This window comes from Myxine glutinosa, chromosome 1 (assembly GCF_964187855.1).
Source record: "Myxine glutinosa chromosome 1, kmMyxGlut1.1, whole genome shotgun sequence".
Classification (NCBI taxonomy): Eukaryota; Metazoa; Chordata; class Myxini; order Myxiniformes; family Myxinidae; genus Myxine; species Myxine glutinosa.
This window is the reverse complement of record NC_136261.1, coordinates 92952225-92966151: the sequence shown is the minus strand read 5'-3', so window position 1 is coordinate 92966151 and position 13927 is coordinate 92952225. Positions and strand designations below refer to the sequence as shown.

The 13927-nt window shown below is 44.5% G+C and overlaps 1 protein-coding gene across 2 annotated transcripts in view; it reads right to left on the bottom strand.

Annotated features, from left to right (window-relative positions):
• LOC137412847 (immunoglobulin-like domain-containing receptor 1) overlaps positions 1-13927 on the bottom strand; it is a 102996-nt gene that overhangs the window by 31002 nt on the left and 58067 nt on the right. The window contains exons 2-4 of one of the 2 annotated variants that reach the window (XM_068098175.2): positions 11848-12018; positions 11449-11598; positions 9448-9567 (exon numbers count right to left, since the gene is read on the bottom strand). In XM_068098175.2, coding sequence (XP_067954276.2) covers positions 9448-9567; positions 11449-11598; positions 11848-12018 — 441 coding nt within the window. The remainder of the gene's footprint in view (positions 1-9447; positions 9568-11448; positions 11599-11847; positions 12019-13927) is intronic. The other variant, XM_068098176.2, reaches the window with a different exon arrangement.

The window sequence follows — 13927 nt, the reverse complement described above, 5'->3', positions numbered from 1 at the left end:
ACTGTGCTGGCCATTCCATGATTTGAAGCCTACCGTCTTGTTCTTTTCCTCGATGGTAGTTTTGACAAAGCCTGGAGGTGTGTTTGGGGTCATTATCTTGCTGTAGGATAAACCCGTGACCAACTAGGCGTATACCAGAGGGTATTGCATGGCACAGAAAATGCTGTGGTCGCCCTTTTGGTTCAGGGTGCCAGTCACTCTGTGCAAGTCACTGACTCTGGATCCAGCAAAAGAGCCCCAATCCATCACACTTCCTCCTCCATGTTTGACAGTTGGTGTCACACACTGAGGAACCATCCTTTCGCCTACTCGACGGCGTACAAAAACCCTGCGTGATGAACCAAAGATTTCAAATTTTGATTCATCGGTCCATAAGACCTTTTTCCAGTCTTCAGTAGTCCACTGGTGGTGCTTCATGGCCCAGGCAAGCCTCTTTTTCTTATTTTGCCATCTGAAGACTTTAAATTGGGATGTCGATGGTGAAACTGTATTTAATATAGGCTTATACCTATTTACTGTCCACCACTATAATTTACTAACTGGAGAGACTGTAGATGGAACTGCAGAACAATAGTAATATATTCATAATGTTAGCAGCTCTTACACTGGAAACCAATTCACGCATCCCAAGTATTTGCATGTAGTACGTGATTGGCCATTTTTGTCAGCTCGGAGCAAACACAATTAATAATAGTGATTAAATGTAAAAGTGGATTAAACTGTCAATTTAGAATCAGCAATTATTGTCCCCGTCGCACCGCGGAGTGAAAGGGGGACTATGGTTTTCCCCTCCGTCCGTCCGTCCGTGCGTGCGGGCATGCGTGCATAAGCGAAGGACCGAATTCTAATTTGGTGTGCGGGTGCAACCCACGTCAAAATCCAAGATGGCCGCCGCCATGTATGTCTGACGCCATGAATGTCTGAACCTTGTGAGCGAAATATCTTGAAAAATAAGCAAAGTAACAACTTCTAATCTGGTGTGTGGGTGTATCTAGGCATAAGGAAGAACGCTATTGAAAATTGGGTCGCCACGTCAAAATCCAAGATGGCCGCCGCCATGTATGTCTGAACCTTGTGAGTGGAATATTTTGAAAAATAAGCGAAGTACCAACTTCTAATCTGATGTGTGGGTGTATCTAGGCTTAAGGAAGAACGCTATTGAAAATTGGGTCGCCACGTCTAAATCCAAGATGGCCGCCGCCATGTATGTCTGAACCTTGTGAGTGGAATATCTTGAAAACTAAACGAACTACTAACTTCTCATCTGGTGTGTGGGTGTATCTACCCACAAGGGAGAACGCTGTTGCAAATTGGGTCGCCACGTCAAAATCCAAGATGGCCGCCTTGCACCTTCCACTTTGTCAACTCACATCACTTCACCGACGGGGGACCTCGGCGTAACGCTTGTTCCATTTTAAGCAACAAAAGTTACCATGGCCTTTTTTTTTCAAATAATGCAAAACATTGTTTGAAAGATACATTTGTCTTACATGATATAGAGAGTGTATTGTTAAGTTAATGGGGGTGGGCGAGGAAGGGGTCAGTTATTATAATTAAGGTATAGACCCCTCCCACCTCCACTCCCGGTTTGCACTCGTATGGATGCAGAAGTTTTCTATCCTCGAATAAGGACATATGTACATGGATAGGTCATCCTGTTTGTTTTTGCACTCCTGGAAGGCAGTGTTGTTACCTATAGTACTTTAGTAGCTCAGTCAAGGTGTCGTCTTCATTGTCCCCCGTCGCACCGCAGAGCGAAAGGGGGTCTATGGTTTTCCCGTCCGTGTGTCCGTCCGTCCGTCCGTGTGTCCGTCCGTGCGTGCGTATGTTCGTGCGGGTGTGTGTGCGTACGTGCGCGAAGGACCGCATTCGAATTTGGTGTGTGGGTGCAACCCACGTCAAAATCCAAGATGGCCGCCGCCATGTATGTCTGACGCCATGTATGTCTGAACCTTGTGAGCAGAATATCTTGAAAAATAAGCGAAGTACCAACTTCTAATCTGGTGTGTGTGTGTATCTAGGCATAAGGAAAAATCCTATTGAAAATTGGGTCGCCACGTCAAAATCCAAGATGGCCACCGCCATGTATGTCTGAACCTTGTGAGCAGAATATCTTGAAAAATAAGCGAAGTATCAACTTCTAATCTGGTGTGTGTGTGTATCTAGGCATAAGGAAAAATCCTATTGAAAATTGGGTCGCCACGTCAAAATCCAAGATGGCCACCGCCATGTATGTCTGAACCTTGTGAGCAGAATATCTTGAAAAATAAGCGAAGTATCAACTTCTAATCTGGTGTGTGGGTGTATCTAGGCATAAGGAAGAATGCTATTGAAAATTGGGTCGCCACGTCAAAATCCAAGATGGCCGCCTTGCGTCTTCCACTTTGTCAACTCACATCATTTCACCGACAGGGGACCTAGGCGTAACGCTTGTTCTTCCTAATGAACCGGGCAGGAGCCAGGTGAGAGGAGTGTTATCCTCTATGCCACAGCATGCTCTTCCAAACCCCCACCCAATTGCTTTCGCATCGACGGGTCAGGAAGGGGGAAAGCTCCACCTTCTAAGGCCCTCCCGATTGGAGAGTAGGTGGTGCATGATCAGCATGTGCTGTTTGCTAGCAATCACTAAATGGTGAGGAATTGATGCTGTCGATTGGCTGCCACTGGCTATGCAATATTGTCTGGTGTCCAATGGGAAAGCCTGAGGGGGAGGGGAAATTTGGAGGCAGCGGGGGATGATTGTCCTTCCTTCCAACAACTGAGTCCTCACAGCCAGAGACATGTTACGAGTGCAACACTCTGGCAGAGCAAACTATTGCTGCCTGGAATTCTTCCTACCTGCCTGCTGATTCTCAATTTCCCCCAGTTGTTGTATACCAGTTGGTCCGTTGTACCAAAGTTTAATTGGTATTTAATCGCCTTGAAGCATACCTGCTTGCCGGACTCGGGGACTTTTGGGTCTTTTGGGTTCTCTGGGGCTTTTATGCCTTCTGGGTCTTTTGGATCTTCAGGGTATTTTGGGTCATCTGGGTCTTGTGGGTCATCTGGGTCCTTGGGGTATTTTGGATCTTCTGGGTCTTTAGGAGTCTTGGAGATCTTAGGGCACTTAAAGGGTCTTCAAAAGTCGAAGTGGTCTCCACAGTCCAAAGAGTTAATGGTACATTTCAATAGTATGTAATTAATTACTCGATGTACATAATTAAGACACACACACACACACACACACACACACACACACACACACACACACACACACACACACACACACACACACACACACACCCATTTATAGTAGAAGGGATGGTGTAAATGTCGCGCCATAGGCTTTGTTTTCGATTTTGTTCCGTGTTTATTTATTTGCTCTTTATTGTTAATCATCAAAGTCTATCTTCCGTCGCGGATCTCGATTGAAGTGGTCTTGCCTTTTAATAAACTAGGGCATGCCCGTACTATATATATATCTAAAATTATATCCCCCCCCCCCCCCCCTCTATTTACATGAAATGGTTTGGTCCATGAAATGTTTTGGTCCATTCGCAACGCCAAAGCGAACGGCGAACGCTTTACATGAAATGGTTTGGTTCATGAAATGTTTTGGTCCATTCGCAACGCCAAAGCGAACGGCGAACGGCTTGCGAGTACAGTGACAATCCCCCCCCCCCCCTCTATTTACATGAAATGGTTTTAATTAGTTTTAAAACATAGTTTAACGCCAACATATGGCATGCCCGTACCCGTACTATCCGTAATGGCGCATGCTCTCACAGGAGCTCCGGAAGGTCGCATATCGCAGGAAAGCGAAAGAATCGCAAATTAGTTTTAATTAGTTTTAAAACATCGTTTAACGCCAACATAGCGGCAACATAGTTTGCCGACGGGAAATAAATGAATACGCTCTCAAATGTGCCATCCGAGGCAGAGCCTGTTCGCCACGTTCGGCACACGTGATAGCTCGCTGCTCTCTGATTGGTTGAATCGTTTTTTGGACATAGCTCGGTAACTACTTCTGCGATTAATTTAAAACCTTGAAAAGGCACATCCTCGGGTCCCCAGCAATATACCTGGCAAGTTTCAAGTATATCGGACCCGTGGTTGTCGAGAAACAGCGGTCACAGACAAACACACACACAGACACACACACACACACACACACACACACACACACACACACACACACACACACACACACACACACACACACAGAGATTGCTGGAATTATAGATAGATAATCTGTTTCATAACACATGTTCACCTGATTGCATATGTTTCTGCACTGAAGTGCAGCTGTTTCAGAATATTGACAATCTCTTGGGGACCCAACTTGGGTGGAATCTCTCATAATAACCGGAATGGTTTTACAAAGTAGTCGGCTCACTAACGTGGAGTATTCACACTGCTCTGAGTATTCCATAATTCGGCTATCCGCAAAGTGACTGCTTAGCGGTTTTGCCTCGCACTCGACTGTGGTAGAATCGTGGTTGTGGTGCGAGGTCGCAAACGAGACAGCATGAACCCAGTGCAAAAGTAACACGAGAAAAACACTCTGTGTAGCACATACCTCTGCCAGGCTGAACAGTTTAAGTTTTATATCCCACTGATAGGCCGTATCTGCATCCGGACCCGAATCAAAATCGAATCGGCTTGTTATTGTCACCTAACCAACTCGTCCACCTAGTTTTGTCCGAATCCGTTCACATTTTTAAATATCGTGCTCTATTTGGTGATGACATTGTGCCTGCCCTACTGTCCCCCACCTCCCTCACCTTCTCCACATACAAAAATTGGGTCAATAAACTGATGGGTTGGATTAATGTGATGTGACTAATAGGCTAAATAATCTCTTCCTGTGGCCAAGTTTCTTGTGGAGCTATTTTCTTTATTTTTTTTAAATCCCAGCTGACCCCCATCAAATATTTCAACAAATGGGCCTAATCAAGTACAATAACTTTACAATCTTAATCAACCCTGGGGTACCCTCACCTTGAGCCACAATTTCCAACATATTATTACTTACATTAATAGAGGCTCCGGTCGTAAGCCTGGTGTTGGGCTAGCGACTAGGGTGCCAGCTTAGGATCCGAGGATCCTGGGTTCGAATCCCGGTCGATCGCTGAATTAACGCCAGGGGGGTTGACTCAGCCTGCCATCCTTCCGAGGTCGGCAAATTGAGTACCAGTTCACTGGTAATTCCCTGCTTGTCGTAAAAGGCGACAAAAAGGGTTGGCGGCCGGAAGGGCATCCGGCCGTAAAACATTGCTTCAAAAAGGGGACCAACAAAAACAACAACAACCACGGTGTCCGAAAAAGGCCAACCCCCGCTTTGCGGGGAAAAATGGCCTCTAAAGTTTTTTTTTTTGTTTGTTTTTTTAAAATAGAGGCTCCAGCCGTAAGTTTGTTTATTTACAAACAGGTCACTTCATTCCCGTACTCTGGTCGGCTCTCAGCGCATTCCCACTCATCGTCCCAGCGCACCTGGTCACAGCAATGCACACGATCGCACCTCCTGTCTGCAAACCCTGGCTAAATCACCTGAGTTCATCCCCACCGTACAAAGCAACATCAAGCTCACCCTGTTCAATACCCGGTCCCTCAACAACAAAAGCCTCATCCTGAACGACTACATCCTGGAAAATAAACTGGACTTTCTCTGTCTCACTGAAACCTGGCAACAACCTCTGGACTACTTCTCACTCAACCTCACTACACCCAATGGATATTCTTACATCAATAAACCACGCTCGGAGGGCCGAGGTGGTGGAATTGCCGTAATTCACCGACAGGACATCAAGACCAGCCTCATCTCCATCTCATCTGCTCCATCATTTGAACACCTGGCTTTTAAACTATCTGGTCACACACAGTCAGTCATGGCTGTCGTCTACCGCCCTCCCAAACCACACCCATCATTCCTGTCTGACTTCTCCTACTTTCTGACCCAGCTCTGTTCCCTCTCCCCTCAATCCCCCTCCTCGGTGATTTCAATATCCACATGGACTCCACTGACTCCACAATAACCACTGACTTCACTGATTTACTCACCTGCTTTAACCTCACTCAACATGTCAACTTTCCTACCCATAACCGTGGGCACATTCTGGACCTTGTATGCTCTACTGGATTAATTTTGCACCATCTCTCTGGCTCCGACCTCACCCTCTATGACCACTTAGCCATCACTATGACCATCAACATCCCCACCCCAGCACCAAGGCATTATCGCACTTTCAATTTCCGTAAGCTAAACGCTCTTTCACCAACCTCATTCTCATCCACCCTCTCTGAAAAAATGACCACTTCTCCCTTCGTTGACCTCCACACCCCTTCTGACCTCACTGACTACTACAACCACACTCTCTCCTCCTGCCTTGACCAGCTTGTGCCCGTGAAAACCAAAACAGTTTCTTTCACCGATTCTGCTCCCTGGTTTACCCCTGAACTCCGCCTGATGAAAACTCGTGCTCGCCAACTTGAAAGACTCCACAATAAAACAGGTCTCACAATTCACTCCCAAGCCTACAAGGACCACCTACAACACTACAAAGATGCCCTCTCCCGCGCCCGCTCCGCCTACGACTCTCAAATTATCCACTTTGGCTCTGGAAACCCAAAAGCACTCTTCTCTACAATAAACAAACTCCTCAGCCCCCTGAACACCACCACCCAGTCATTCACAGTAGACAACTGCATCTCCTTCCTTTCATTCTTCCAAAGCAAAATTGACAACATCTACAGCAGCTTAACCACCACCGCACCTGCTCCCCCTCAAATCACCTGCCCCCCCTTATCCTGCCAACCCCTGTCTCAGTTCTCCCCAGTCTCCCCTACTGACCTCTCTGAACTCCTCATAGGAATGAAAACTGCCACCTGCACTCTTGACCCCATCCCCTCCAGCTTTGTCAAGGCCTCCCTTCCTGCTCTCTCTCCACTTATCACTGCAACAATAAACTCCTCCCTGTCTACAGGCATCGTCCCACCATCCCTCAAAATTGCTGCTGTTACCCCCATTCTGAAAAAACCTGGACTCAACCCTGACACCCTAAACAACTTCAGACCCATCTCCAACCTACCCTTTCTGTCAAAAGTTTTGGAACGTGCTGTAGCCACTCAACTTAAACATCACCTCTCTGCCAATAACCTGAATGAAACATTCCAATCCGGGTTCCGCTCCAACCACAGTACTGAAACTGCACTCCTCAAAATCACCAACGACCTTCTCCTCTCCTGACGCTGGCAACCTTAACATTCTCATCCTCCTCGACCTCAGCGCCGCCTTTGACACCATCAATCACACCATCCTCCTCACCCAACTTGAAACCACCTTTAACATTACCGGCACTGCCCTCTCTTGGATCAAATCATACCTCTCCGACAGACGCCAGTTCATCTCCATCAATAACTGCAAATCCCCCACTGCTCCCCTCCCCCAAGGTGTCCCCCAAGGTTCAGTTCTTGGCCCCCTCCTCTTCATCCTGTACCTGTCCCCCCTTGGTCACTTAATCCGCCGTCATGGTCTCCAATTCCACTGCTTCGCCGATGACATCCAGCTTTTCATCTCCACCAAGTCCATCTCCACCACCACCCACTCTATCCTGACAAACTGCATCACTGAAATAAAATCCTGGCTTCAAATCAACTTCCTCAAACTTAACTATGATAAATCTGAAATAATCATAATTGGCCCAAAAACGCTCACCAAATCCACCCATAACTTTGCCCTCAACATCGACGGTTTCCCAGTATCCACCTCCCCTCACATCCGGAATCTTGGCGTCATCTTTGACCAAACCCTCTCCTTCGACAAATACACTAAACAGATCACAAAGACAGCCTTCTTTCACCTGAAAAACATCGCCCGTCTCCGTCCATCCCTCTCCTCCACAGCTGCAGAAACCCTCATCCACGCCTTCATCACCTCCCGTCTGGACCACTGCAACAGCCTCCTCTATGGTTCAGCCTCAATAATCACCAATAAACTCCAATACATTCAGAACTCCGCTGCCCGTCTACTCACCCATTCCCGGACTCGTGACCACATCACCCCCGTCCTTTACAAGCTTCACTGGCTCCCCATCCCCCAGAGAATCCAGTACAAAATCCTCCTCTTGACCTACAAAGCCCTCCATAACCTGGCCCCATCCTACCTGACTGACCTCCTCTCCAGACACACTCCCACCCGCAACCTCCGCTCTGCTGGTACCAACCTCCTGACCCCCCCCCCCCCCACATGTGGACCAAATTCAGATCCTGGAGGGACAGGGCCTTCTCCATCGCTGCTCCCACCCTCTGGAACTCACTACCTCACGCCATCAGAGACTCCTCCTCACTCACCACATTCAAAACATCACTCAAGACCCACCTGGTCAACACTGCATTCAACATTTAACCCACAGCATTTAACCCCTGACTATCTCTTCTCCTTCTCCTTCCTTTTGCTTTGATTATTTACCTGTTGATTTTTGTCTTTTTGCACTTGCTTTTTTGTACTCTGTCAAAGCGTCTTTGGGCTTCTTGAAAAGCGCTATATAAAATAAATGTATTATTATTATTATTATTATATGATTTGAGTACAAAACCATTATGGTTTCCCATGAAGGATGTCCAAATAACATATACTAATACCTGTACTTGCAAAATTAGTCGATGCGACCTTGCCCATTCGACCTAAAATCAATAGGCTTCTAGGCTTTGAGTGGTGAACCAATTATGCAAATTCTTCTCAAATATCAAGTCCATCATATGAAAATCGACGATTTAGTAACTTTGATCTTTGACCTTTTAACCTCAAAAGCAATAGGCTTCTAGCTTTTGACTATCTCTACCATGTCGTTACGTTTTGTGAAGATCGGTTTCGAATGGCGACCTGTAAGGAAGAAGAAAGAACCACCTTTAAAGGCCATTTTTTCCCCCCCGCAGAGCAGGGATTGGTCTTTTTCGGGCACCGTGGTCCCCTTTTTGAAGCAATGCTTTACGGCCGGATGCTCTTCCTGCCACCAACCCTGTTAGTCGCTTCTTGCAACACACAGGGAATTACCAGCAAACTGGTACTCAATTTGCCGACCTCGGAAGGATGACAGGCTGAGTCAACCCCCCTGGTGTTAATTCAGCGATCGACCGGGATTCGAACCCAGGATCCTCGGATCCTAAGCCGGCACACTAACCGCTAAGCCAACACCAGGCTAATGGCGACCTGTAAGGGACTTACAGAAAGACAGAATAACAGACCAGACCAACTAAAATATCTTCGATTTCGCAAGTAACAAACACAGACATTTCTCGAATATGATGCAATGGTAAACATGCCGATTCAAAAGTTAATCTGAATTCCTCATCTGATATGTTTCACTACAAGTACATTTGGCAAATATTGTTTGTTTCCTTCCTCATCAGCAATGGGATCAAAGAGGAAAAGCAACATTCCCAGTGATCCTATTATGCTCAACTACTCACGCAGCACTAAGAGTTTGATTTGTGCGTCAGGGTTGCCTGTGGGATCAGTGGTTGCACTGACACGACAAGTGTACACTCCATGGTCCCACCACATGACTTCCTTGATGAGAAGGTCGGCTGCTGCTCCATTCCAAGTACCAAGGATGAAAGAACAACAACAAAAAACAAAAATCTGTTCACATCTTGACATACTTCACCATTTTCTATATGCCCAATATAATGAATGATCTTCATGTTCAAATTTACTTTCTATTCCCCTTCTCAAACTATACTTTTTACTGTTACATCACCTGACAAATCTTTTCTGCTCATTCTTTATATATTCTGACCTCTTAAGACAAGGATAGCTCACACTACACAACATGTTGCATGGACTATTGAGCATGTCTCTTGGGTTTTTGTACAATTTCTGAAAAAGACATCTGTGCCTGAAGTAAGCAAGACGAGTCCAGGAAATGTTGCTTTTCCTTTACGAAATAACAATGATAAAATATTTTCCCTTTTCCAAAATAACATATTTTCTCTGCACTGTTTCTCAATGCTGACATTTTAAAACACCATATTTATAACGATTGATCTTTTTAGGTAAATAATGTTTACCCCTTCAAAACATCAAACAATAAGGAGAAAAAGACATAAAATGTTATAGCCCTTTGGTTTTAGAAATTTTGCTGTACGAAGTTAAAGGCCGTCAGTCAGCCATCTTTGGTCGGATTAAAAAATAAAGTCTTCTGCATATGTATATTCTCATGTATTGTCTTTATGCCAACTTTGAACAAAATCGGTCCATGCATGTCTGAAAAATGGTTGGGGACACATTTAAGTAACAAAATGGCCGCCAGTCGGCCATCTTGGATCTGATCTCAAAAATATTGGTGTGCCAAGTTTGAACAAGATCGATAAATACATGTCTGAGAAATGGTTGAGGACATGTTCAATATCAGGTTTTTTACAACTAAAATGGCCGTCCTGCTACCAGTCGCCCAGCTTTCATCGAATCACAGAATAAAGTGAAATACACGTGTATGCCGTCGTCTGCTGCGCTTATGCCAAGTTTGAACAAAATCGGACCATGCCTGTCGAATAAATGGTTGGTGACAAGTTTAACTAACTAAATGGCTGCCATTCGGCCATCTTGGATCTGATCTCGAAAAAGAAAATTATGTAAGCCATCATTCGTTATCTGTGTGACAAGCTTGAACAAGATCAGTAAATGCATGTCCAATACATGGTTGAGGACGTGTTCAACATCAGGGTTTGTTTTTTTTACAACTAAAATGGCCACAATTCAGCAATCTTTGATCGCAACGCGAAAATAAATAATGTGCATATGTAAACTATTATGTATTGTCTTTGTGCCAAGTATGAACAAAATCGGTCCATACATGTCTGAGATATGGTTGCGGACAGACGAGACCCAATCCATAAGACCCCGTTTCGGACGAAGTCCAATGGGGACTAATAACACATACACTGCCTGGACTCAAAACATTTATGTTGTGGTTCAAACCCATCCAGCCAGATGACTACCAATTTTATGGTAAGCCGTGTGCATAAAAGTGGTTTCACCTGGCCCAACAAATCCATATCATAATGGAAAGAAAGTTAGCTGGACTGAACCCGAGCTAGCGAGGCCGATTGTTTCAACAGAGGAAAAGGGATTCTGCATACATTAGCAAACTTTCCAAAGAACTTATCCACCTTCGGAACTTTCATTCATTAGAGGTCCCCCAGCTGTACCTTTCCCAGTGCCCAATGGCACAGACAATATTTCCTGGTATAGATAACGTTGGATTTTTTTTTTCCATGACATGAAACTTTTTACTTTAAATGTTGTGGGATGCCATACACTGACCAACTTTGTTTCACATGGTACAAAAAATTGAATACAACAAATTGGATAAGAGTTGGACAGTCTTTTCCCACCTTCAATTGCTCCCTCCAAATTCTGTCTTTTAGCCCTCAAAGTCTGTCTCCCAAGCTATCCAATATTCTCCTCACCATTCTGTAGGGTTATTTTCCGTTGCCTGTACTGATTCCCCAACACAGGCTGCCCAATGCCCTGCTTGGTCACCACAGTCCTTACTTCTCGCTTAGAATCATCACAGTCATTCGCTGGATCAACACCCAAGTTTTGAAGTGAATAGTATGCTGTGGGAGGAAAAGAAAGAAAGCAATAAAGTAAAATCAACTCAACTGTTACCTTTTTTTTGTCTAAACCATAAACCTGTAAACCTGAATTTCATTATTTGTACAAATTTCCCTTAATTACATTTCCACTGTTGCTGTTTCACCCACAGTCCTTATCGGCATTCAAGCTTCACGATGAACCTTGACGATGACCTTGACTTCACGATGATCATTAAAAAAATAAAATCACATTCAATTCTGTTTTCTCACATGCTAGATGGGAGCTGAGTAGAGGATCTTGACAGTAACTCTTGTATATCCAGGAAACTGTGAGATCAGAAATAGGTGATGACGTAGAAATGTCACATCTCAGTAGCACGGTCCCAAAGAGCATGACCTGCCTCTCCTTGTATGGCACCGTCACCGTCGCACCATTCACCACTCCGGGAAAAGAATGAGGACGAAGAAAGAAATGATAAATGCAAACTTTTGTTTTGAGCGACTTTTTTCATTCATGCTTTAAGTTGAAATGTTTTATGATAGGAAAAAAACATGTTTGGAATGATGTTGATTCAAAATTCATACATTGATTACCAAACAATGTAGGTGAGGTATCCATCAATTGTTACACGGTATCTCAAACCAAGACACTGAGGTAAAAAGGTACTTCTTCCCTAATGGTAGATAAGGTGGTGGTCTGACAATCCTATATTACATTTTATCCAGTCTCGCACCTTCCACATTTTCCAGCATCTACCCTCATCTGGCTTGCCGGGTCATTATGGTTACCACAGGGAAGAATCAAGTGTTTAGTTTTGCTGTTTGTGGTGCTCCGTTTTTTGGAGAAAAAAAAAAACCTGTTGTTTTCATTATGAGGCAGAATTTCAACAGCTACCAATGGGAAAAATATTGACACCCTTGCACATTTTTCAAATAACTCACAATTTTCTCTAAAAAGAAGTTGAAATTGACAAAAGTATTTGGTCTCCACAATTCTTTATTTCACTGTTAATATTTACAGAACCTTTGTTTTTGATTCAGATCTTAATATATCCTTTCAAATCAGGAAATAAAAAGAAATGGCATTGACAAAATTATTGACACCCTAGATTCATATTTGGTATCACAACCCTTGGACAAAATAACTGCAGTCATGCACTTCCTATATCCATGAATGAGCTTCCTACACCTCTCTACTGGCAGTTTGGCCCAATCTTGTTGTGAAAACGGCTCCAGTTCTCCCAGATTTGAAGGTTGCCTTCTCCCAACTGCCGTTTTCAGATCTCCTCACAGGTGTTCAATGGGATTTAGATCTGGACTCATTGCTGGCCACTTCAGAACAGTCCAGTGTTTTGTCTTGAACCATTCCTGGGTGCTTTTTAAAGTGTGTTTGGGGTCATTGTCCTGTTGCAAGACCCATGACCTTCGATGGAGACCCAGCTTTCTGACACTGGGTTCAACATTGTGCTCCAAATTGCCTTGGTAATCTACTGATTTCATGATGCCATGCACACATTCAAGGTGCCTAGTGCCAGAGGCAGCACAGAAACCCCAAAACATCACTGAACCTCCTCCATGTTTGACTGTAGGGAAGGTTTTCTTTTCTGTGAATGCTTCATTTTGTTTTCTGTAAACATAGAGATGATGTGCTTTACCAAAAAGGTCTAATTTGGTCTCATCTGTACACTGGACATTCTCCCAGAAGGATTTTGGCTTGTTCAGGTGTGTTTTGGGAAACTCCAGTTGGGCTTTCTTATGTCTCTCTCTCAGCAGTGGGGTCCTCCTGGGTCTTTTACAATAGAACTTCTTTCATTGAGTTGGCGACGGATGGTGCAAGTTGAAACTGTTGTACTTTGTGTCTGAAGGTCTGCTTGAATCTGTTTGGCAGTTGATTGAGGTGCTTTCTCCACCATTCAAACAATCCTTCACTGCAATCTTTGATCAGGTTTTCTCTTGCAGCCATGTCCATGGAGGTTGGCGACAGGGTGATGAGCCTTAAACTTCCTGATAACATTGCGTACTCTGGACACAGGAACATCAATGGCTCTGGAGATGGACTTGTAGCCTTGAGATTGTCCATGCTTGGCTACAATCTTGTGTCTGACCTCCTCAGACAATTCTCTGGTTTTCTTTCTTTTCTCCATGCTCATTGTGGTACACACAGTGACACAAAACAGCAGAATGACTCCTTTTCTCTGTCAAACTGGTTGAATGATTGATTTTTATATTGCAAACACCTGCATCTCACCACAGGTGAGTTCAATTACAAATTAAAGGAGAATCACCTGCTTGAATTATAATTATTTCTCACAACCTCTAAAAGGTGTCAATAATATTGTCTGGGACATTT